This window comes from Dermacentor andersoni, chromosome 2 (assembly GCF_023375885.2).
Source record: "Dermacentor andersoni chromosome 2, qqDerAnde1_hic_scaffold, whole genome shotgun sequence".
NCBI classification, from domain to species: domain Eukaryota; kingdom Metazoa; phylum Arthropoda; class Arachnida; order Ixodida; family Ixodidae; genus Dermacentor; species Dermacentor andersoni.
In genome coordinates this window covers 50938094-50964261 of record NC_092815.1, presented here as the reverse complement: position 1 = coordinate 50964261, position 26168 = coordinate 50938094, and the positions used below count along the sequence as shown (strand labels likewise).

At 46.8% G+C, this 26168-nt stretch overlaps 3 protein-coding genes across 3 annotated transcripts; 2 read left to right on the top strand and 1 right to left on the bottom strand.

The window, feature by feature from the left end:
* The first annotated feature begins 2665 nt into the window (after nt 1-2665).
* LOC129387817 (uncharacterized) lies at nt 2666-4380 on the top strand. Its single transcript, XM_055077390.2, has 5 exons — nt 2666-3170; nt 3260-3362; nt 3428-3561; nt 3814-3873; nt 4196-4380. Exons 1-5 carry the CDS (start codon nt 2939-2941, stop codon nt 4378-4380), a joined length of 714 nt encoding a protein of 237 aa, XP_054933365.2. The 5' UTR covers nt 2666-2938.
* A 528-nt stretch (nt 4381-4908) lies between these two features.
* On the top strand, nt 4909-7255 carry LOC140215823 (uncharacterized). The gene is made up of 2 exons (XM_072286124.1): nt 4909-5053; nt 5318-7255. Exons 1-2 carry the CDS (start codon nt 4909-4911, stop codon nt 6115-6117), a joined length of 945 nt encoding a protein of 314 aa, XP_072142225.1. The 3' UTR covers nt 6118-7255.
* On the bottom strand, nt 6418-8958 carry LOC126542610 (uncharacterized). Its single transcript, XM_050189744.3, has 3 exons — nt 8373-8958; nt 7572-8138; nt 6418-7293 (listed from the first exon to the last, which is right to left on the bottom strand). The coding sequence occupies exons 1-3, from the start codon at nt 8679-8681 to the stop codon at nt 6418-6420; spliced, it is 1752 nt and encodes a 583-aa protein (XP_050045701.3). The 5' UTR covers nt 8682-8958.
* Nucleotides 8959-26168: the final 17210 nt, after the last annotated feature.

Here is a 26168-nt window from a genome sequence, read left to right as displayed (position 1 = left end):
TACAGTTATAATTAAAAAAATATATAATCAATTTGAAAATTTTCGTCTGATTTAACCTGCCTTACTATAGTGAAAATGCAGAGCATGTTGAGTGTAACGTCTGGGGATGTTTTAACGTTCCTGGCTAAATCATAAGCTTCGGAAATACTTAGTGAACTGTCGTTTTTCTCCCTGTTTTCGCGCGCTCTACGAGGCGTCCGCGGTGTCCTGGATGAACTAAAGAAGACTCTTTATTTATACTTGGAAATAATGACTTTTTAGGAGTGATGTGTAGGCTAAATTTAAAGGCTAGTCGGAGCAACAGCTTCGCTGGAAATTTTGTTGTGATTCTGAGAGGTCGCACAAGTCTGTTGTCTCATTTTTTTGCCTCTTGTTTTATTTCCTTTAGTTTTCTTTAGTTTTCTTTTCTTTTCTTTTCTTTTGTTACTTTTAAGGCTTCGACTTTCCGTCATGCCCAGTTTCACGCTTAGTGTCCCCAGTGTAGTAACCTTTCATGTTTAGGTGTACCTCTCACATTTCGCTTCAAAGCCTGTTGCGGAATTTGAACTGCTGGGATCGTTAAATTTCAGTGCACTTGATTCCTGCCAACACTCGATTTGCCCCAGGGTATCCGGGAAACGCTCATCAGGCATGTATCTTTTGAGCTTATCTACTCAAATCCTGATGTCAAACAGCCCAGTTTACTTTAATGTCGTTTTTCTTTTCTCTTTTGTCTTCTCTCTCGATTCCCCCATTTCTCTCTTATTTATATTGCTATCTCTGTTCTATAAAGCCGGCATCGCCGCCTTGCTGAAATACATAATGGCAGAGCAACCTTTCATTTCTAGTGTAAAGGCGTCACCAAAATGAACGAAGACGGTGGCTTTACAGTAGAAATGAACCCATACGAGCTAGCCGAAATTTCAGTACTTACGAGAGAATCGTCTCCCGAGAGCTAGGTCTTTTTTTACGCTCGATCAACCAATTTCGCAGATTGACACGACGAAAGAAACTTGCACCGAGGCAGCGCGCTGAATGTACGTGACGAAAATGGATATAGACTGAAGTGATTCATCGAGAGCATGGGCCCTAGGTGACAACATGATGCACTTTTTTGCTTCCAATGGTGACGAATTTCAGGAGGGTTTCATGGTTCGGAACTAACACCTCTTTTCTTTTTTTTTTTCAATAAGGTTCGTTGTCACAGTAGTACTGCAGGAGCACTCCTAAGTATTTTGTCGGCGTCTCTTGCCATTTAATGCTAATAAGCACCATCGGAGGGACGTCCCATTTCTCATGCCAAAACTCAAGGCATTTGTCCCAGTTTACTGCACTACCACTTGTCTGACAAAAACTTTTTACAGCATTGATAGTATGCATTACACTTTCATGATCAACACAGAAATTGCAATGTCATCAGCGTAAGCAAGAAGGCTGACCAAGGCTTGATATAAATTAAATACTCCTATCGCGTTGTTCCTAATTAGGCTTAGACAAAAAGGTTCAATAGATATACAAAAAATAAGCGGTACTACGCCACGGACGCATGCATCAACAAGCGACATAGAACACCCTTATGAATTTCTTGCGGGCAAGCCAGCGTCTTGAGACGCTTGGCACGTTTTAGTTTGGACACCTCGACAGGTTGAGCCGCTATTAGTAGCGATTGTGCGTGTTCGCAGAGTATTCTGCAGAGGCGCAACGGAAAAGTCCCAAGATAAGTTAACTTTTACACTCAGCGGCATGCTTTGTCTATTTTGCAGCTCCCCTCGTATCCCACATTCACAGAGTGGAATGGCTGCGACGTTTTTGGTGCGAAAGTATCAAATGGTCCATTGGGCGAAAAAGCCGGGGTCTGTAGCAGAGAAACCGCGCCTAAATTCCCATTGGCTGCGACGCCACGTCACGTGCGCGCCTCGACGGAGCAGAGCGAGCGAAAGGGAACGCCTGCTGCCGTATACCAGGTGTTGCGTGAGAGGAGAGGGCATCGCCGCTACGCCACGTCACTCTCGGAAGTCTGTGTTAACCGCGTTTTCCTTGTCTGCGCGATCTCTCGCCTGCGTTCTAACTTCGCCTCAGTAAGCGCTATAAAAATAATGTGTAAAGAATAGAATAAGTTTGAAAGAAAAAACGTGGGTGGTAGTGAGTTTCGAACATACGACCTTGCACTCAGAAGCCGAAGATCTTACTCACTGGGCTAAACTAGCGCTTTTTTTTTATTACATGGAAAACAAAACTTAAAGTGTATTACAATGTTGACACAACTACACACTTAAAACTCAGGCAAACACACACATGCGTCCAACAATTAATTATGGGGTTTTACGTGCCAAAACCACTTTCTGATTATGAGGCACGCCGTAGTGGGGGACTCTGGAAATTTCGACCACCTGGGGTTTTTTAACGTGCACCTAAATCTAAGCACACGGGTGTTTTCGCATTTCGCCCCCATCGAAATGCGGCCGCCGTGGCCGGGATTCGATCCCGCGACCTCGTGCTCAGCAGCCCAACACCATAGCCACTGAGCAACCACGGCGGGTGACGTCCAACAAGTGCATCCAGTCTGGCGGAGATTCCTGCGCAGCGTACACACTTCTTACATAGGCAGCACTTTCACGAAAGAAGGACTTTGTAGATCGCGGGTTTTCGGCATGGCGATCACACAGTCTACTTCTCCACAGGCTATAGGGAGTATGCACTGAAACTCGGCCGCAATGTGGCGCTGCGGTTCCCCGAGCCCGGCGCCATGTTTGTGGTTGTGCCGCAGCAGCCGACGCATGCTTGCAGCTGTGTTCCGTAAGTGTTGTGTGGTGTTCCCTAGCATTTAGGTTTCTCGTGTGTTGCATGTGGCGTTGGTTGTTTGCAATACTGCTGCGTTGGAAGCTTCCTCTACGGATACACGCTGTAAAGACTTGGAAAAGTGCCCACACCGGAGCACGTTGTTGCGCGCCGAGCCGCAATGGTGAACTGCGCCGTCTACGGTTGTTCCAACCGGTCAAAAAACAAACCCAACGATGAGAACTTTCAACCGCTGGGCTTCTATGTCGTGCCCAAAGTCAAAGAAGGACAGTGTCTTAGGACAGCTGAGCTGTCTTCAAGGCGCAGAGCTCTGTGGCTGAGCAGAATTCGTCGCAAAGACCTGGACGAATTGGCGACGCATTACCGAGTTTGCGGGGCGCATTTCATCACAGGTAAGCACGGCAGCGGCATTAAAGCTTAGTTTTTTAGCGCAATTCTTTGCATGCAGCTCTGTAACGTACCAGTGGGCTATATTTTTCAGGACGACCAGCTTATATGATGGATGAGGCTAATCCCGACTGGGCGCCGAGCCTCAATCTCGGCTACAAGTCCACGACGCACGCTGGAAGAAGCGCAAGCGACAGGTGCAAATTAATTTTGTACGCAGTCAAACAAGTGATTATGAACTAATCGAACTAATTTTTTACAGGTATATGCGACTCAAGCAACGAAGGCGCGCGAGTTCTGCAGCCAACGCCTTTGAATTAAGGCAGCGACCGGAGAGCGCGAGCACGAACGCGGCGCCCATCGCTGCAGGAACGGCGGCCGAGGAGATTTCTTTCAGTACGAAGGCGTCACTTCACACTTACATTCTTCTACTTTAATTTGCATATTGCACTGGACCAACCTTAAGCTGTCCATTATTGAACCTTGTGTACTGCGTCTGTGTAATTTAATATACGCGAGCCAGCACGCATTTACTGCAGTGCACAACATTAAAAAAAAAAAGGGGGGGGGGGGGGCGAGGGTGCCGGGGGCAACGTCCAGTTTACGCTCTTGCTTTCACATAAATTACAGTGTTCATTTCTTGTGCAGGTGACGAAGAATCCCCCTCATCAGAACAAACTGCAATGCAACACCTTGTAGGCCATGCATGTAAGCTAAGTAAACATTTATGCATTCGTACTTAAGAGAGTATGGAGCTCTGGAGCATGGCAATTGCTCATTTAGGCTTCTGTGTTATGTGCGCAAGGACGTTTGTCTTTGAATTCTCACAGCTGATCGAATACTGCGTTTGAAGCTGTTAACAGTAACGGTGCATGCAGATGCAACACAAAATAATTTGTAAATAGAGAAACCATTTAGTCAGCCCGTTAAGACTTGCGCACGCAAGCAAAGTGTTTTGTTGCGAAGGTTCCACTGAAGACTGCTTTTTTTCAACTAGTTTGTTTCCTTTCTGCGTGCTTTCATTTTGCAGCTCCCGAGGAGCCTTCATGCTTGGAATGTCCAGTTCTACAAGAAAATCTAGCCATAGCTCAGTGCCACCTGCAAGCGGATCTGCAGAATAACCAAGCTTCTGCATGCAAGTATCGCACAGTTTTGTTTCTAGGGCTTGCAAATCCTGTGTTCCTGCATGTCCTGATTTTGGCCGAAGCGGTGTGAGCAGACGTAAAGTCTTTAATGTACTTGATTAAAACACAATCCTTTAAGCTGGAAATGTTTCAAATATTTAACAAAAATTATATTGTTGGTGTGGAAAAAACACAGGGAATGCGGGAGATGGAAATTCAACACGATGAACAAAACAGGATGAAATCAGGAGCCATTTCGACAAGTGGACTTGTCTTCTTCAAGGCAACATGTCACTTTTAGAAAGGCAAGTCCACATGTCGGCGCATTGGCTCCGGCTTTCATCTTGTTCTCGTTTTGCTTATTGTTGGTGTAGGTGCGATATGTGCAGTACAATCTGACCATTATGGGTGTGAAAATTAGGGATGCGGTTTCTTTTGCACTGAAAGCTAATCGTATAACAAACAGTTCAGTCTGACAGGCAGATTCAAGGTCATTATTTATTACAATAATAAAAATCCTCATGTAAAGGTGCTGAAACAAGTAACATCATTATACATTGTGTTGACACCAGTGCTTTCCCTTCATATGGTCATCACACATTCAATTTATCATGCAGGCATGATAGACAAAGAGGTGACAGCTGACCTGCTGTCAGCCCACATCTCTTCACTGGAGGAAGAAAACCACCGCCTTCAGCATGACCTGGATATTGCACGCAGTCGCCTGGCAAAGGCAGCCCCTGGAGACAGGGATGTGCTCCGCAGCAACCCAGACATGGTTGTTTTTTACACAGGGCTGCCAAATTATGCAGTTTTGGAGGCTGTTTACATCTTAGTTGAGCCTCATGTAAGGCATACATTACGAAACCGCCTGAGCAAATTTCAGGAAATGGTCGTTTTCCTAATGAGGTTGCGGCTTAACGTCCCGTTACAAGATCTTGCATACAGGTATTTTATTCTGGGCAACAGCCATACCTATATTCATTTGTAACATTAAGGTTCCTGCACTACGCAGAACTGCAGTTGAGCATGCAATAGCCATTTTGTGCTGGTGAACTTTATTGCATTAGCTTCAATAACACTTACTAAAGCACATAACAACTCAGCAGTTTTATCTTACAGGTTTGGCATTCACCAGTCAACCGTAACGAGGACAGTAGAAAGGTGGCTTGATGCTGCTTACATTAGGCTCAGCAGTCTGATCAAATGGCCAGAACGTGAAGATCTTCAAAGAACGATGCCAATGGCATTCCAAGAAACATTTGGCAAGAAAGTAGCTGTGATTCTGGATTGTTTTGAAGTCTTTGTGGACAGACCTTCAGCCATGGAACCTAGATCATTAACATGGTCTACGTACAAGCATGCAAACACCGTGAAGTACTTAATTGGCATCGCTCCACAAGGTGTAATTACGTACATATCAAGAGGGTGGGGTGGGCGTACCAGTGACAAAATGCTGACAGAATCGTGTGGCATTCTTAGCAACCTGCTACCTGGCGACTCTGTGCTGGCTGACAGGGGTTTCTTGATCTCTGATGCCGTGGGCATGTGTGGAGCGAAGCTGGAAATCCCAGCCTTCACTAAAGGGAAGCCGCAGCTTACTGCATACTCTGTTGAGGCAACACGTAGGCTAGCAAATGTTAGGATTCATGTTGAAAGAGTTATTGGGTTAGTCAGGAACAAGTACTCCATTCTCAAAAGCACTCTTCCCACTGAATTTTTGGAGCCGAAGGTGCTTAACGGCATAAAAGTCAGCGCACTTGACAAGGTTGTATTTGTGTGTGCCGCACTTACCAACCTGTGCGACTCTGTTGTACCATTTGACTGACATGTGTCCTTAGTGCAAAGCATCTAGTAAATGTACAGTACTTTTTTTACACCCGCCGTGGTTGCTCAGTGGCTATGGTGTTAGGCTGCTGAGCACAAGGTCGCGGGATCGAATCCCGGCCACGGCGGCCGCATTTCGATGGAGGCGAAATGCGAAAACACCCGTGTGCTTAGATTTAGGTGCACGTTAAAGAACCCCAGGTGGTCGAAATTTCCGGAGTCCTCCACTACAGCGTGCCTCATAATCAGAAAGTGGTTTTGGCACGTAAAACCCCATAATAAGATAATAAGAATACTTTTTTTACGACTTCTTGCAGTCATTACAAAACCATTTCCGCGATTTAGGTGCCCTCTTCAAATTAACACACTGAAAGTGAAACCATTGTCGACTGCAATGCTTCCCATCACACCTAATCATGTCTCCATATTCTGGCTGCTGACAGTGGCAATATTTATCATCCTGACTGCCTGCACTTTGCTCCACTACTACTTCTTCAGCAGCAGTGGTCCAATAACGGAAACAAAGTTCAGGCAGGAGAACTCGTTCAAAATACAATGCACACTTATCCACAATTTCGTTGCAGAACTCCTTATCAAACATTACTCTTTCAATAAAAATATCTTTCTGTGTCCATACTACAAAATCGCAGTAGTTTCTTTTGCAGACAAACATCTGCATCATTACTTGCTTGAAGTAATGATGGTTTCTCAATAACTTTGCATCATTGCCATCAACTACAAGATAAGATCGTTGCCGCTCTGGAATTTCGCAAATAAGTGCATCTTTTGCAGAGTATGGACATTTTATCTCCAGAAGGCCGTCTCCACAACAATTGCAATGTACAAGGCCATCAGGAGTTGCAGCCAGAAATGGTCGCTCTATGCTTATGTGGAGGCCAGACATTTCACACTTAAAGCCTAGATGGTGCTTCTGCATTGCCTCTATGTAAGCTGCCCTCCCAGCAGCTTCTTTCTTCTTTCCCCACTGAGTTGCTGCAGTCTGGAATTTGCAGTCCTCTGGGTAGCACAGTCTCTTCAGCAGGCTCTTTGAAGGCTTGGTCAATGAAGTTGCAAATACCGCTCCTGCATTTGAAGCTGTGATGCGTCCAGTCCGAAATAAATGCCACTTCTCGGATGCAGATTGGGCCTTTGTCTGCTTCTCGATCAGTACACACACCTGCAGGAAATTGCAATTCATGTGCAAACAAACACAAATATTTATCCTTTCGATTGTTTTTTAGTTTTGCTGTAATGCTTTAAGGATGTTGTAGATTCATGACAATATTGCATACATTTGAAAAGTGCCCAGGCAGCATGTGCAGGTTTAGCATAAATTATAATTGTGAACAGATGCTGACACATGGATGCACGGCACATTACAACAACAACCTGCACAATTAGTTTTTTTGGCAAGGTATGGCTGTAAGCAAGCTACAAAGAGACGAAGAAACTTACATCAGGCTCAATTGAGAGGTCCTGCAAGACATTACGGCATTCTGCCTGTACATCCTCCAAGGAAATTGGGCACTGCTTCCTTTGCAGATTGCGGAGGAGGAGCTTAGGGTACTTCAAGCCCAAGGGAATGTAGGGGTCAGCAAATTTTTGGGCAAGCGAGAGAAGTGCTGGCCTACCCTCAGATTTACTCAATGACGAGAAAAACTTTAACATCTCGTCCTCTCTCGGCTTGGGCATTTCAACACTTGGTGGGTCGCGGGGGGCAGCCTCAGTGTCGTCCAGGCGGCGTTTTTTCATTGCGGAAGACGCGAAGTCCATCTCTGCCACCGGTCGGCATTCCAGACTGACGAGATGAGGCGGTAGCCATGCATTTTGCCCATCTGTGCATGATTGACCATCCCGGCGTGTCACAACAGCCTCCAAATAAAAGAGCACTGCACCAACGTGTGAGCACGCCTCCCCGAGGCCGGCCATGCACGTACAGTGCGCGCACAAAACTTCCCCGTCAGCTTTAATCAACAGCCACGGCAGCAGCAGCTTATCTCTGAACGCCTGAGAGTGGCGGACCTGCGCAGGGAGAAAAGATACATCACAGTGTTTAGCTTACGCGATTAGACACTGTGAACACGAAATCAGGCGTATGAAGCACGAACAACATTACAGCAACTTCACCGACGATCTAGCGACAAGTGCGACGGACTGGGCGCCACATACATTGCTTGCTCCATCGCTATATTTCTGGACGACTGAAAAAATGCCCCAAGCCGCTGACATGCGGTACATTATATAAGTACAGCCTACCTTTCCAACGACGACGACGTTGCCATCACGAACTTTCACTCTTGGTGGCTCCACGAGACCACTGGTGACGTAATTATGAGCCTCCAGGGATTTATAGCTCTTTAGCTGATCCCGCGTCACGAAGCTCGTCCCGTGGACTAGATAGTCTCTGATGTCCGCACGGTCGACACTTGGATAAAAAGCAACATCGTTCGTAAAGTGGTCATCGGACAGCGCCAACGGGTCATCTCCGCCGCATTTCGCGATTTTGATGATGTATCTGCTGCGCTCGGGGTCAGGCAGCGACTTTGCGTAGTCGCTGAGTTGCATGTTACACTGCAGTCGCGCCGAATGAGACGTACACAGCAGCTTTTTGTCGCGCAACAACGTGCTCCGGTGTGGGCACTTTTCCAAGTCTTTACAGCGTGTATCCGTAGAGGAAGCTTCCAACGCAGCAGTATTGCAAACAACCAACGCCACATGCAACACACGAGAAACCTAAATGCTAGGGAACACCACACAACACTTACGGAACACAGCTGCAAGCATGCGTCGGCTGCTGCGGCACAACCACAAACATGGCGCCGGGCTCGGGGAACCGCAGCGCCACATTGCGGCCGAGTTTCAGTGCATACTCCCTATATAAGCCAAGTGTAATGAACATGTCATAGGGAGGACCACCCGTAACCTTAAACGGCAGAAACCTAATTGAATATAGAGTTATGTCAATGTCCTTTTTAAGCGTCCGTTGGAGAATGTCCCAAAAAAATACAGCGTCCCTACAGTCTATGAAGCAGTGATCTATGGTTTCGGCACGTGAACAGAGCCGACAGTTTGTTGGCCATGGCACAAAGCAACCCCTCGAATTTAACCAAGTTTTCACAGGAAGTGTTTCTGAATGTAATTTAAAGAAAAATGTTTTTACTCCAGGAGGGACACACATTTTTCGGACGCGCTTAAGTACATCCTGATAAGGTCGGCTTAAATAAGGTGCACGATACAAAGGATCTGGGAAAATAGAGTCCACCAGTGCCGCAGAAATTGCTTTTCAACTGGCAGTGAACACGTACTCCAGGCTGAATCTAACTTTCAAGAAAAGAAATGTGTCGACAACCTCTTTGAGAAAGCCCCAAGGAGCCTGTGGGACATCTTTTACATTTGATGACACTACTATATTAGGAACATACTGAACTAAACGGAGTTGCAACATTTCACGCAAAAACGGATGGTCACTGTCTCGAAAGAAAGACAGGCGAGAAACAATTTGTCTGACAAAGAGGTGTACTAATCCTAGGCCACCACGTTCAAGGGGGAGGAACAGATTAGGCTTTTATCATCAGTACGACAAGGATGCCCTTTGTCACCGCTTCTGTTCTGCTTGTATTTAGAGCCACTTTGTATGAGCATTCTTAAAGAACAAAATTTCCAGGGGTTTAAATTACTGACTAATGAGGTTCGGGTTCTTGCGTATGCAGACGACGTGGCCTTTTTTTTGTACCGATAAAAAGAGTGTAGAGACTGCTCTTGCAATTACAGAAGAATTTTGTGCGGCGTCTGGTGCAAGCGTTAATTTTGAAAAAAGTTCAGGTTTTTGGTTTGGATTATGGGCCACAGCGCCATCACATTACGCAGGCATTCAATGGAAAGAGGATCGGCGTTATTTAGGTGTGCCTCTCTCACAGTATAGAAATAGCAACGCTCATTGGTCGGGAGAAATTGGCAAAATTCAACGTACAGTGAATTCATGGCGAGGGCGGAATTTGTCAATGTTCAGTCGTGCTGAAGTGTGCAACGTGTTCTTAGCTTCCCGTCTGATGTTTGTGCTGCAAGTATACTGCACTGCTCACGGCTTCGCCTTCAGGCACTGCATCGCGTATTCGCAACATTTATTTGGAGTTCGAGCTGTGAATCGATGCGGCGCGACAATCTGGGCTAAACTAGCGCCTCCTGGATAGGAGGCCTGTGCACTCTTCTTTATGACGTCATGCTACTTGGACCAAAATTTCCATTGCCTAAGCCTGGCGTGACGAAAGCGGTGACGTCGAAATCTCTACTGCTTACTCGGGAGCGTCCCCATTAGATTCTATGGCAGTCGGGTAGAGTAGCGCGACGTCACGGATCGAAGTGCATGCACCGGCCACGCGCCTCAACTCACTCGCTTGCCCGCGAGGAGTTCATAACTCGAAGGAGCGCTCAGCGGCGTTCAAGTGGACACTGATGCTTTAGCATTCGCAACTCATAAGAAGTGCTTAGGAGTGCTCAGATTTTTACAGCGAAGCTGTATATACCTAGGCGAAACGCACGTGGCACGACCATAGAAACCCTCTGGCGCAAGGTGCGGCGCGCCATTGGTTACGCCGATAGTGACGTCGCTTCTCTCTCGCAGCAGAGCGCGCGCGCAGCAGTCTCTCTCCGACTTCGCAGTAGGACGGCCACGCCGTGTTGCCACGCCTCGTTCGTTCTCCCGAGGAGCAGCTGGCCTACGAGTGCAGTGTAAGAAAATTACACCTTGCACTACGAGCAACAGCGCCGAGAGCAGGAGCGGAAGAGATCTCGTCGGCGTCGCGCCAACGCCTCGGCAGAAGATCGGCCCTGCGATGCGGAGCGCAAGCGGCAATGTCGGGCCTATCCAGCGGCTCGTGCGGCCGAGCTAGAAAGTGGCAGCGTTACGCCGCCGACGCCGCGGCCGAGCGAGATCGCCAGCGCCGATGTCGGGCTGCGAATCCGGGGTTCAAAAAGGTGTCCCTGTCTTTAATTAAAGAAAATGTGTGGCCCCGGTGCGTCACTTCGTAATTACACTGCACAACCGAGACATAAACACTGTGATTAACACATTACGAAACACAAATGCGTAACATGATTCAGAAAGACTGATGAACCCGCTGGATTGACACAATCAACCGCTCATTGCACCCCTCCGTGATGGTGATTATGCGAAGCCCAATGCGCGGCATTTGAAATAAACACCGCGATACAATCAAGCCAAACGTGTGCGTAACCTCATCAAGAAACACAAAGACGTAACCAATAATTGCGAAAGAGTTTAATGAATTGCAGTAATTAACCGAGAGGTAAGCACCGGGGCCGCACATTTCAGCTTCGCTGGTTTACCAGCTGTACGGGGTGCATGGGCGCTGTTCTTTTTTTTTTTTCTCGTTTACTTTCATTTCTCTTTAGTATATAATTTATACATTTAAATTAGAAACACAGTTACCTTTCCCTAAGATTTTTCTGGTTGCATTATCTTTTGACTTCATGTAGTTGCCACCAAGGGAGAAGTCAACAGGACTTTTTCTTACCGCCTTCGTAGCTTCCCTTTTGGTTGGCTCTCAAAGTGGCATTTGAAGATATTTGTTTCTTCAGCCTATTTAGTTGTTGACCGAGTACTATCGCATCCTTTTGTGACAACCATAAGTTTCCTCGCTCAGGAATAGCTCCTTTCCTTCCTAACCAGAAAATACGGGCCGAGCGAGACAAGCTAAATGCCATGATAAGGAGGGGGATCAAGAGCGCGCTCGGACTACCACACTACACACGCACCGACCGACTCCTGCAGTTGGGTATTCAAAATACCCTGGAAGAAATTGCAGAAGCACAAGAAAGGGCACAGATTCTCAGGCTCTCCGGCACCAGGGCAGGCAGACGACTCCTAACAGAGATGGGCGTCCCCCCGGCCACTGTCGAAGACGCCTACCAGGGCCTTCCGAAAGAGCAGAAAGATAGCATCCTCATATCGCCTGCCCCGCGCAATATGCATCCCCAGCGCAACGTAGAACGAAGGAAGGCCAGGGAGGTGGCGCTCCTACGCCGCGCGACAGAACTCCCTGGCGGCAGCTGCTTCGTTGACGCGGCCCAGTATGACAACAGCAACAATTCCACGGTAGTGTCGATCAACCACAGGGGTTCGACCGTTAACGCCGCTTCGGTACGAAGCACGTCGTCGCGTGCGGCCGAGCAAGTGGCCATTGCCTTGGCCCTCTTGGACGACAAACATGCCCATATATTCAGCGACTCCAGGGCAGCCATCCTCGCCTTCAGCGTTGGCGCTGTGTGTAAGGAAGCCTCTCGCATCCTCGACGGCAAAAGCATCGCTACCCACACCCTCACGTGGTTCCCCGCTCACATGGGATCCATCATGGGAGGCCCCACAAACCTCAACGAGCTGGCCCACTCCAAGGCGCGAGGTCTCGCTTTCCGCGACCATGGAGAACTCCAACGCCGGCCCGCAGTGGTGGAGAACAGAGATCAACCGACCACATACAATGAAATTGCGCAGCACTTTTATCTCGGCAGGAGAGACTTTCCCCTTCCACACAAGAAGTTAAATAGAGCGCAGGCATTGACCCTCAGATTATTGCAAACAGACTCGTATCCCAGCCCAGCTTTATTTCACAAGCTTTATCCCGACACCTATGCCACTGATTCTTGCAGGCACTGCAATGACATCGCTAGCCTAGACCATATGCTCTGGCGTTGCCCCTCGTTACGGGACACAGAACAAATCAATGAGGAGAAGTGGCTCTCCGCTATCAAGAGCCCCGATGCCGGGGCGCAACTATATGGGCTGTCCAGAGGGCCCACGATGCGGCGGTCGGGCATGGCCTGAGGGCCGATTTACGCTCGAGCCGCCCATCGCCGCAAGCCGCACCGCACGCTTGCGGTCGTGCGAGAAATTGCACGTATCCAGCACTTGTGCGCAAATTAGCATTTACACTGTGTGCACAGTGTATACCTTACACATTGTAAACCGAAATTTGTGCACAAGTGTTTAATACGTGCAATCTTTCGCGCGACCGCACGCGTGCGGTGCGGCTTGCGGCGATGGGCGGCTCGAGCGTAAATCGGCCCTGACTGTCCCAACGTGGGAGCGGCCCGCAGCGCGCTCAGTCGCGTACCTCAGGACCTTCATTAAAGTTTTGCATCCATCCATCTTTTTTTTGGGGGGGGGGGGGCGGAGGGGGCGGGGCGCATAACATTTCGACTTTATTGCTTTAAACTGATTTGAAAACCAGTGCGAAAGTGTTGGTGTTTTATATATAAGTCTTATCACAAGACGGTTGTTAGTAAAATCATTTCTAAAAGGACCAGAGTAGTCTATATCTCAGCTTGACTTTAATTTATTGTTCCTCGCCGACTGCTGATATGCTGTCCACAGCAACAGATTCGACACACTCGTGCGCTTCTCTTCTGAACTAAAGAGCTGAGCTGTGCAATACGCTAGCAAACAAGACGGAGACTCTTTGTATGTCCTCAGCGCTGTGTATCTGCCTGGTGTTCCGCTTTGCTTACGCCGTCTCGGTGCCGCACACAATGCTCGGACGCGAGCGGTGTGTTTTTCTTCTCAAGTCGCGGAAATGGACGGAAGAAAGATGATAATATTAACTCTGTCACACTTCAGTGCTCTCAGCTCGACAATAGAGGACTTCCGAAAGGGAAAGAAAAAAGAGAGAAATAAATAATTATAAGCAAGAACACGCAGTAAAAGATGGCGAGTGCGCCGCTCGAACGCTTTATATATAAGCACACATAAACGCAAGGGAGAAGAAACCAGCAACGATTGAGGGGGAGAACGTTGATCAGAATTTGAAAATACAGAAATCAAGGGATAAAACAGAGGTGGAGGGTAAGAAGAAGAAAAAAAAGGGGGAGGGGGAGCTCCGTACGCGTCGTCGCGTTGCTCCACACTTCCGGGCTCTCGCGCGCATCCAATCCCTCTTAACTTCCGGTTTTCAGTCCGACGACTCTTCACAAAAGTATCGCGCGATAGAAAGAGAGAGAGCGGGAGGGAACACTGAACGCAGGCGGGCGGGGAGGCGACTCTTCCCTACCAAAGTGGTCGCTTTTGTTTTTTATCTTCTTGTGATTGTTCTTTTCTGCCCCTCTCACAACGACGATGAGGGTCGACAGTGTTGGTGACGCCGCGTTTCGCTTATATTACGCAGACTCGAGATGGAATAACCCAGATCGTCCGCTCATTTTGTTTCTGCCGTTTCCGTGCCCTTTGCTTTTCGTCTGCGATCTGAGACAAAAGTTGGGGAAAGAAAAACAAATTAGCGGCCGCGAAAACGGGGATGTGGGTGCTGGAGGCAAGAAGAGGACGCTCAGACGGTCGTGCCCGGGCTTTGCGTGCGAGCTCTCGAGCAAGCTGTTTGCCGCTACGGCGTTAGTATAACCGCGGGGTGTCGCGGCGGAGGAGTGTGCGAATGAGTGCTCCTTTTGTCGAATCGCGGCATGAGCGCGCGCGCGCATACGTCTGTTGGACGGCGACGAGACTGCAGCTTTTCTCTTCGTCGGCTCCACTTGGTCATGATTTCCCTCTTTTATCAAAGGCAAGGAGAAGTGACGGGGGCGCGGGGTGTGGGAGACTATGAGCGGGAAGGGGGGGCTCATACTTTGAGCATGCCCGCGGTCCTTGTCGTTCTGGGGCAAAAAAGAAAGAAAGCAGCGTGGGTCGCGAAACTCTCGGAGTGTCGTTTGCTTGCCTTTTCAGAGTCGCTTTCCCGAACCGAATGGGGACATCGCATGGACGAGCAGAGGAAGAAAGATCAAGACAAAAAATGATGGTGGATTTATGGTTCGCGCGCGTGCGCAGTAGAATTGGTGGCTTTCACATACAGCGGCCAATAGGAGGACTTGCGCGCGTATACGTGGTATTTCCATAGAACACATATTGTCTTCCCCGGAGCCCGACTCTTCCGAGCCCGCGTTCTTGTTTACGATTGTTCCTTTGTTTTGCGTTTACAAAGAGAGAAAGAAGTGATGCACAGAAAGGCAGGGAAGTTAACCAGAGGTAGTCCCGGTTGGCTACCCTGCACGGGACGAAGTAGTAGGGGGATAAAAAGGGAAGCAGAATGGAATGGGAGAGAGTGGGAGATAAAGAGAGACGGAGCACAAACAAACTGCGTACGCTATAGAGCGGTATGGGGTGGCGTTCTTAAAGTCCATCGTGAAGGCCCGTAGACCGCAGGAATCTTAGTAACGCTAGTAAAGCCTTCATCGCGGGTGTCCTTTGGGAGCACTGACCAAAGGACACTGAGCACTGAGTTCTGATAGTGGACGTGATAGTAATAGTGATATTGATAGTGATAATGATAGTGATCATAACGCTGCTGCGGCGGTGTCATTGTAGCTTCGCGTGTCTGTCCTCAGACCTAATAGATCGGACGTCGTCTAAACACGAGCACATAACTCGGTGCACGCTGAGGAATTTACAGAGTATGCCTGAAAGTGATATGTATCTTCGCTTCGATAACTCTAACCTGCGATGTGTAAAATTGATTTCCTGTTTATCAGCGAAATGTTACCGACAAGAAATCTGCTATGTTTGAAACACCAGGGTGATATCAGAGTCCTTGTCCCCGGAACTTCAGGCCAAGTTGGACACAGGGACAGAAGCTGCCGCAAAGGGCGCCACAACAGACAAGGAGGCTCCGAAAAACATCCGAAATATAACAGCCGAATCTTTCAAAGCAATGACGAGGTTGTATTTGAAGAAAAAAAGAGCATGAAAGAGACCCAAGTGGAAAAGGGGCTCGTGCTGACAAATTTCAACTCGAAGAAAGCGGAAGAGAAAATTCCTAAGCGCACAGCCACAGGGTTAGACGAGGTTCCCGTTAGGCTGATTAATGAACTAGGACCAAAAAGTTAGGAAGGTCTGGTGAAAGCAGTGGAACAAACTTTATAAGATAGGCGAATACCAGACAGTTGGCGACAAAGTAGAATAAATTTAATTTATAAAGGCAAGGGGGAGAAAGATAGAATTCACTTGTATAGACCGTTGACCATTACATCGGTAATATACAGGCTAGCAATGCAGGCAATCAAATTAAAGCGTCAAGCTTGGGCGGAGAATAATGGCATTTTGGGAGAACTTCAGAATGGTTTCAGAATAGGTAGGCGTTTAGATGATAACTTATTTGTTCTTAGTGTATTGAAACATCAAAAGTAGAAAGCAGACCGTTATATGCGGCCTTTTTAGACATTACAGGAGCCTATGACAACGCAGACCGCAGCATTTTGTGGGATATTCTGAAAGGGGAAGAAGGCTTAGGTGACGATTGTCTACAGCTTTTGAGAGAAATTTACCTAGAAAATACCGCTTGCGTTGAATGGGGAGGGATGAGAAACGAGGAGAAAGTTCATATCAACAAGGGACTGAGACAGGGGTGCCCTTTATCCCCACTGCTGTTTATGATGTACATGGTGAGGATGGAGAGGGCGCTAGAAGGAAGTAATATCGGGTGTAATCTCTCATACAAACAGGGGGGTACAGTAGTAGAGCAGCAGCTCCCAGGTTTATTTGATGTGGATGACATTGTGTTGCTAGCTAACAAGCAAAGTGATTTGCAACGTCTGGCTAATATCTGTGGGCAGGAAGGCAACAATTTAGGTTTTAAATTTAGTGTTAGAAAATCAGGTGTTATGGTATTCAATGAAAACAGTCTACAGACAGTAGAGATACCGGGCCAGGAAATACTTCGGGTAACAGAATATAAATACCTTGGTATATGGATAACGAGGGCAATAGATATATGGAAACACAAGAAAAAACAACAACAGTGAAGGGGAAGAGAAATGCAGCCATAATGAAGCACAGAGCGCTATGGGGATACAATAGGTACGAGGTCCTCCGAGGTATGTGGAATAGACTTACTTTTGGAAATGCGGTTGTTTGCTTTAAATCAGGGGTACAATCAGGACTCGATGGGAACCAAAGGTCAGTGGGTCGCCTCGCATTGGGCGCTCACGGGAAGACTACAAATGAAGCTGTGCAGGGTGATATGGGCTGGAGTAGTTTTGAAGTGAGGGAAGCTCGAAGTAAAATTGAGTATGAAGAACACCTGAGGAATATGGAAGAAAGTAAATGGGCTGGGAGAGTGTAAGTATGCAGCCTGTAGGGTGGGCAACACAGCAACGAAGAAGGTAAAGCGGAGAGTCAGAGAGGCTGAAACAATCTCATGGGTGGCGGCAATGGAAAGGAAACCTGCCATGAGTAACTACTTAAGAGGAAAAAACGAAATCAGGAAAGAAACAATTTATGATAACTCAAAGGGAAGCTCATTACTTTTCGAAGCGAGATCGGGATGCCTTAGAACACGCACCTATAAAGCGAGATATAAGAAGGAAGAAGAATCATGTACTTGCTGCGATAAAGCAAGGGAAACGATGCAGCATGTTTTATTAAAATGTGAACACATCTGCCCAGCGGTCGATTTAAGCACCACTGGCCTCCTTGAAGCCATTTGGTTCAGCGAGAGCAGTGGAAAAGTAAACATGTCCGCAACAGGCATTAGTAAGAGGCGATTGGAGGATTGGTGGACGAAAAGTAAGGAAACGACAAAAGACGGGGACGTACAAAAGCACAGTTAGTAATAGCGGATCAGAAAATTTGGCTGTGGGAGTTCATAGTGTTTTTTTTTTAATTTTTATTGTTTAACTTAGGTAGGACATTAGGCAGTATAATAGCAAGGGTTTGGTGGCGCAACCCACCGCCCCGTTCTAAAGGGGACGCTCATAACATACATACATACATACATACATACATACATACATACATACATCCATCCATCCATCCATCCATCCATCCATCCATCCATCCATCCATCCATCCATCCATCCATCCATCCATCCGTCCGTCCGTCCGTCCGTCCGTCCGTCCGTCCGTCCGTCCGTCCGTCCATCCATCCATCCATCCATCCATCCATCCATCCATCCATCCATCCATCCATCCATCCATCCATCCATCCATCCATCCATCCATCCATCCATGCTATTGGGGCCTTTAAAAACATATATAGCATACCTGCTTAAATGAAGCAGACTAGGTGGCTATTTGTCGTCGCCCCGATTAAAAGGGGATGCAATTAAATCATCATCATCAGGCTACGAATGCCATCGGTGTTGTCGACTTGCCTGGGAGGTTTCCGTTGCAAAGACTCGCTCACATTGTTTTATAGTCACCTTTTAGATCTACTTCACATTCGGCCTCCCCGTCACTTGTGTACAACAAATATTGAATCTTTTCACGGTGATCCCGTGGGTGCTGCCATGTTTGATCACGTGATGACGTGTCCACTGCTTGCCTCAACTGCCTCCGTGTTTACAGTGGATGTGTATGACGCCGGTGTGGCGTAGCAAACCTTTGTTTCGGGAGCTATTGTAGACAGTGACTGGATGGACGGCGCAAAAATCTGGCCACCACTTGAGAGAACATTGTTATGATTGGGGGCTCAATCCCATCGCTCGTGATCCGTTGAGCTCGGTCTCCTCAAGAGGAAGGTTTAGCTCTGGTGCTCGTATCTAAATACATGTAGAAGGAGAATTCGTTTTCTTTCGGCAACCAATGCACCAAATTTGACGAGATTGGTTGCATTTAAAAGAAAAACTTAAATTCTAGTGACTGTTGGTTTCATTTTTCATTTAGGTTCTCAATTCTTTATTAAAAATTCACCAAAATCGCAAATTTTCAGAAATCTAAACTATCAAGATTAAAACTATGTCTCTCAGCAATGAAAAATGATATCACAATTTTGTGAATTGCACCTAATATTACATCTACAGCGGCCAAACTTTCTATGTTACACGTGAATCTCAAGAAATTTAACATTATGGAAATACGGCTTTCGCAGTATCCTTGTACACAACTTAACCAATTCACGTAAGATACGAATTGACACACAAAATTTGTCCGCTTTGACTGTTATAATAGATGCCGTTTACTGAACAGCGACAAGTATGCTTGGTGCAGAGCTATTAGTTTGTAAACGTCGTGCTTCTATATTTTTTTAGAACTTTCGAGTTTTTCAATAAATTTAAACAATGTTCGGGCCCTAAATGGAAATTCCGCTTCCAACAGGCACTAGAATTTAACTTTGTCTCTCAAATGCAACAAACTTCATTAAAAGCGATCCGGGGGTTATCTCAGAAAAGCGTTTCTGCGTTTTACATGTATTTGAATAGGCCGCGTCGGAGTTGGGCGCGAGCTACAGCTTCCTCTTAAACAATTTGTCTGGGGATCAAATACATGAATAATAACTGTATTGTTATTGCTAAAGATGCTGCAAACGAATTCTTGAACGCTGCGCACTGTCAGAACGAGTAAAATATGTATTTTTTCATAAGAGAATGTACTTGTATGTGCCAAAAATTGTGCCCAAAATAACCGATATCAATGCTTCCATGTTTTTTCTCTATTTAATAAGTAAATAAAATATCACATGAACTTGAGAACTATATCAGTTCGAAACCACAAAGCAGTGCATACCGCTGATGTGAAAAAATGTAAAGGCCATGAAATGAACAAGTTGAGGACAAATATATTAATGAAACTTTGTCATTCAAGAACCGTGTTTACATTCGTGTACGTATGCAACGGTCAGTAGAAAATATCAATGACGTTGGCATTTGTTCCAATATATTACGCAGGAGCAGCTGTCACCAGTCGTGTATCGTGAGTAATTGCACCGAAATTATTGTCACAACAGGGAGCACGTATAAAAAGCAGGAGTTCTGTAAGATATAGGAGGGCGAGTCAAATGAAAGTGAGCCAATGCGAATATATGACAAACGGGGTACTTTATTTAAATGTAGTCTCCGTGATCGTTTAGACATTTGTCCCGTTGTCTAACGAGTCGCGTGATTCCCGTCTCATTAAATTCCTTGGGTTGCTGCTTCAAAAAGTCTGCAACTGACTTTTTCACGTCATCGTCCGACATGAATCTGGTTCGCTTGAGCTGTTTTTTCAAATGCTTCAAAAAGTGGAAGTCGCAAGGCGACAGGTCTGGGCTGTATGGCGGATCTTGCAGCGTTTCCCACTTGAACATTGCCAGTTTTGTACAAACCGCATGAGGGACGTTGGGACGGCATTGTCGTGGAACAAGATGACCCCATTCGTCAATTTTTCACGTAGTTTGTTCTTGTTTGTGACACGCAGCCCATCGGGCGTTTTACAATAACGAAACAAATTGACAGCCTCTCAAGATTTAGCAAATTATATCAGTAATGGCCCCTGACGATCAAAAAAAAAGTCAACTACACCTTTCCGGCGGAAATGATGGCCTTTCCTTTCTTGTGGGTGGCGAATCCGAATGTTTCCACCGTAAGCTTTGCTGTCGTGTTTCAGGCTCGTAGAAGTGGCACCATGGTTCGTCCCCGATCACAATTGGAGACAAGAAGTCGTCACCCTTATTGTGATACCGGATCAGATGAGTCAAGGCAGCGCTGAACTTCTCCGTCTTCTGGCGGTAGTTCAAAATCTTGGGCAACCATTGCGCACAGAAGAGCAGATAATCGAGATGTTCATGAATTATGGCGTGAAACGAACCGTGACTGATGTTCACACGCTCTGCCAGTTCATCGATGCTTATCGTCCGTTCTTGTCTCATCAGCTCATCAACCTTTGCAATTTTGTTAGGGGTGATTGCACGATGGCTTTGGCCAGGCTTGGATCGTCTTTTCAATTTTTATGTCCTTCTTTGAACCGTTTGCTCGAATGCTTCACAGTGACCAATGAAGTGCAATGTTCAACGTACACGGCAGCCATACGGCGGCTAATTTCTTTTTGGGAAATACCTTCAGCTGTCAGAAACCTCAGGGCACCACGCTGCTCAACTTCTAGAGCGTCTATTATGTCGCGCAACCATGTTCAACCCAGTGCATGAGAGCATTAAACAACCTTGATATTCACACCTAGGTGTCACTTTTATAATAGAGAGATGCCTCTGTGTCACGTGCATGCTTCCCAGATAATGGACCGAACAATTATTGCGCGAGGTGGGTTGGGTCACTTTCATTTTACTCGCCTTCGTACATTAGAAATGCGAAGATACAATGGAATATACAAATGCGAAGATACAGCTTGATAAAAGGCAAAAAAGTGTCACTGGGAACAAAGTTCATTGCACGTATACACAAAACCCCGCAACAAGATATTTAAATATACGTATAAGTCTCCAATAAATCTACGTATCTAAAAAAAGTCACGGTATACAATGCGTAAACAAGGCAAATAAACATGTTGCGCAATCAGAGATTCACAGAATCCTATATCCCACCCCCATTCCATCCACTCCCCCCGATGTATCGCGCGCGACGGAAGGCGGCGCGCTTGCTCCCCGCTTTTCTCTTTTGCGCACACAAGACTGAACCACCATCGTCGCCTCAACCATTCCAACCCCTCATCCCCCTCCCTACACTTTCACTCGCACATACAGCATGCGGCGCGCGGTCACGATGTTATCGCCCTTGTACTTTATACGAAACATGAGGGCGACGGCGACGGCAGGAATGCGCCTGGAGTGTCCATATAATTGCTATCGCAATACTATATGATAAGACTATCCGGCAACTGAAGCGTCCCGCGGCCCATTACGGTCCGCAAAAGAAGTAACAAAATCGAATTTTCACCATACGACAATTCACTGCGCCACAACAATGTCCTTTTTTTTTTTTTGTGGGGCCGGGGCACCGAAATGAAAAAGCGCAAAGTATGTTGGCCACAATCGAATGCCTACTTTGGGCACCTAATGTAGTTACCGAAAGAATATTGAAGAAAACGTGAGACGCTTGGTCCACCGAGAACCATACGCATACTGCTCGGTATCCTATACACTGGCGAGACAAGACTTTCCCGAGAGGTTGCGCTCAAGCGAACGCGGTGCACTTCGCCGAGTCCCCACAGTGATGGCGGCGAGCGACGATAGTTTCTTTTTCTCGTCTGCTAGCCAGAAAGTGCCCAAAACTCTGCCAGGCGAAAATACACTCGGCCAGAGAAAAGCGAACGCGCACCGAAGTGCGCCGCGCGGTGGTCGGAGCAACACGAGAAAAACGCATGCGCTCTGGCTGCATCTGGCAGCCCGCGGGTAGGGTAGCAAGGACAAAATTTGAAGAGGCTCAATGTGTCCTCGAGAATAAAAGTCGAAGTAGAAAAATGAAATAAGAACGTAGTTACCTTGGCTGGCTTTAGTGTCTTGACACGGATGCTTTGGCATAGGTGAAAAAGCATGTTGATATTTTTTTTATGTGTCATGACGGCACAAATGAACCACCACAACGCTTCATCTCATCCGGCCTCGCTGATGGCTTTGTCAACTTGTCTGATAGTGTGTTGATTTGGCTTGTCTCGTTGTATGGTCCCATGTGAGACTTAAGAAAAGTCAATGCACCTTTGGCGTCTAATATTTATAGTAACATCAAACCCACAAAGTTCCGCAATTGAAAATCTAAAGCACAACTTTGGAAATGTCAGTGCACCTTTCACATCAAAAGTTTATGAGGACTTTATACCCATAAATTTCGGAATTGACATCCATGCGCTGCGTAGATTCCGCGGCCTCTGCAAGATGCCGTGGCGAGCCCGTTCGCGATCAAAATGCCCTTGAAACTTTGTGCTCAGTTGTGGATCCTTGCGTCATGTGACTCCCGGTGCATGGGCGCTGCCGCGAAATCCAGCCCGAGTTTGCAAGGTTCGCGCTGCAATGTCTTTTCGAGCGTGAAAAAGATATTCTAGAGAAAATTCAGAATGATTTCCTGCACCGGGGATTGCTTGGGTGGGCGGTGCATGGACAGCACAAAAAAATTTCGGGGGGGGGGGGGGGGGGGGCTGAAGCCCCATAAGCCCCCCCCCCCCCCTGGCTACGCCCCTGCTGCTGTGTATATTGTAATACCTTGTAGCAAAGATGTATTATCGCTAGTAACTCGCTTACTCTTGTGGTCCGTCACGAAATATTCAGTTTCGGCCATTCGTGCGCTATCGATGTAGTCCGTCATTTATTGTGCGTATATTGTACGCATATATTCTAGTGTGCGCCCATTAATTCACTTATTCTTGGCTTGTTGGCGATAAAGTTGGCGTAATCCCCATGCCAGTATAGGGCAGGTGTTTGTAGGTACTGCGCGCAGAACTTACTATGACAGAAAGTGGTGCTATACTCCTTATTTCGTTGTTTAAAGAGCGGTACTCACTCTGCCGACGCTCCGGGGCTGAAGCCCTTTCTTTGAAGGTTAGCGATACAGCACTGGCGGATGAGCAAATTTATGTATCCTCGAGGAAAGCCGTACATCTTGAAGTGCCGGTAACACGTACGGACAGTTGCAGCAGCTGCCCGCGAACTTGGCCACACGGATCCATTACATTGCTTACTATGACTGTCACTATTTTTGCAGCCAACTACTTCACACGTTTTCAATCCATATGATTCAATCCAGCGAATGATTGGAGCACAGTGCGTCAGCGAAAACTGAGTCACATTTCCGACAGCTGATCGCGCAGAAGCAAGGTGGAAGGGTTAGTTGTTTCGTATTCGTGCGCGGTCGCTGAGGCCACGTGCGGTGAACCGCCGAAAGTGCCATGTAGAACAAATTGCCCCGCAAGAAGGGTCAACATGACGAAATCTTCGCGGTGAAATTATAGCTGACAGAGCACTCGAAAGACGAGAGAATGCTCTCTTGTGGCGATGGCATAAATTGGCGGTGTGAGGAAATATTTGTCTTAACGTGGCCTGCTGCGCGGCACCTAAATATTCCTGATAGATTTTACTTAGCTGGTTTATCTTCAGGTACCTTAAGGCATCATAGCCAAGCTCCAAGTACAGCAACCTCCGTGCTACAAAACACAATTGAAAGCAAATGCTCAGCGCTTGCGACACCCTGGCAGCTTCGCTTTGTTTTGAAGCGTCGCTGTAGATTTACTCGTCAAAGTCTCTGACAAATTGCAGCACTTTGCTGCTGTGAGCACGGCGTGAGCGGCGAATGCATCTCGATCCGGGTTTCACAAAAGCGTCCATGGATGCACTTCGGTATAGTTTCTGCTAAATCGCAGAGTTTAGATTATTAGTGCAGTTGTGAAACGCGGCGCCGAATAATTTTTAGTGCAGAGCAAACCGTTGGTTCGGTCTAGTTGGTAAACCATACTTACTACTGCTTAAGCGCAGAGAGAGAGAGAGAGAGAGAGGGTAAATGATACATGAAAGGTAGGGAGTTTAATCAGGTCTGAGCCCGGTTGGCTACCCTACACTGGGGAAAGGGGGGCGGAAAGTTTTAAAGAAGAAGAGAGTCCACTGGGGATATCAGTCCGGATCACAGACGCTGACTCAATCCGGTAGCTTTCAAATATCGCAGCAGCGCTCTGGTGGCCTTCTGTAGCTGCGATATGCGAGGCCATGGTCCCAAGATCTTGTTCAAGGTGAACGGTTATCTACCTAGCCGATTGAGAGCTGTGCAGAGGTCATGCCTTTCATTTTCAAAAGATGGGAAGTAGCGCAGTAGATGTTCTATAGTTTCCTCGACACCGCAGGCATTGGACTCGGCGCTATCAGCCATTCCAATAAAAAATGTATATGCATTGGTGACATTGGTCTGCTTAAGCGCAGAGTTTACAAAAAGCACAAAGGAACAGGAACGGGACAGACGCTAACTTGCAACTGACGTTTAATTGACGATGTCGTGAATATGCACAGAAAATAGACAAAAAGAGACAGAAAAGACAAGAATGAACATAACCAATCATTTATATATGATCATTTTTATATGCTATAATTTTTTATATAACTAACTATACATATGATTGGCTGACGCGCTATGATTCGCTAACGATTGGTAGCTGATCTGTGAAACAACACCGAGCTGAAACAACTTAAACGAAGCCAGTGGTAAAAAGCGAAAGGCAGGATGGGAAATAAATGAATACGCTGTGCCTTTCCACTTCACTACCGGAGACGCCATGTACGCGAAGTAGAAGGTTGATATCCATAGCCTATACTGTGACCATATGACGTACTCGAACAATGGCATGGCGCAAACCGCTGGTAACTAGGTATTTATGGCTGTTTACTTACTTGAAAAGTTGAAGTTCCCAAGCACACTTAAATTCTGCAAGATGTATGTTTCTCACAAAACACCCTTTTAGTACCCTGAAATTAATGAAGGAAGGAAGGAAGGAAAAAGTGGAGAAGGAAAGGTAGGGAGGTTAACCAGCTTAGCTTAACCGGTTTGCTAAAGGTGCAGTAAGGGCGTAGGCTGTTCTGCTTACGAATTGTTTAGAGAGCAAAGGTGTAAAAAAAGTGTTTAAACATCCAATCCACCCTCGTGGGTGTAATTTCCATGAGTGTGTATACGATAGGTGGCGCCGCCGCGCGGTCACGGTTCTCCCATATAGCGTGACGGAGACGTTTCATGGCCAGTATAAAAAAAAAAATAAAAATACCCGAAGGTATTATAGGATTCTGGTGATATAATGCAAACAAACACAAATAAGATGTGCGTTTCTAGACAAAGGCGTATATTGCGACGCATAGTGCATGCAATAAGAGCATACGAGTGCACCTATACTTTGACCCTCCATTTGTTTTTTACTGCAGTAATTTGGTCAACAGCATTCGCCGAGTAACTTACGAAGTTTTGACGCCGAGTACTAATATCGTCCTTCGAGAAAATTCCTGTCAGTAGAGTTTTCAGAAAATCATTTTTCGGATTGAAACTGACGGCCCCCGCTCCCCACTCCGCGTTCAGCTAATCGTAAACGAGCACTGTGCGACAGGCGGCAACACATATCTCGAGAAAAAAGAATAATGTGTCCTAGTGCGACGGCACATTGCTACTTAACGGTTGTACGTGCACCCATAACATACGGCAAAAACTTCAGGCGCTATCTTCACGTCATGTCCCTTTCACGCTTACAGACTAATCTGTGCGATTGGACTCGCTTCCGTGAACCCCGATTTCGACGTTTTCTCGGTTTTCGATAAAGTTATTTATCGCATTGTGCGCCACAGACGCCACGCGGTGCAACTGAGTACGATCACCATCGCACACAAGTGCTAT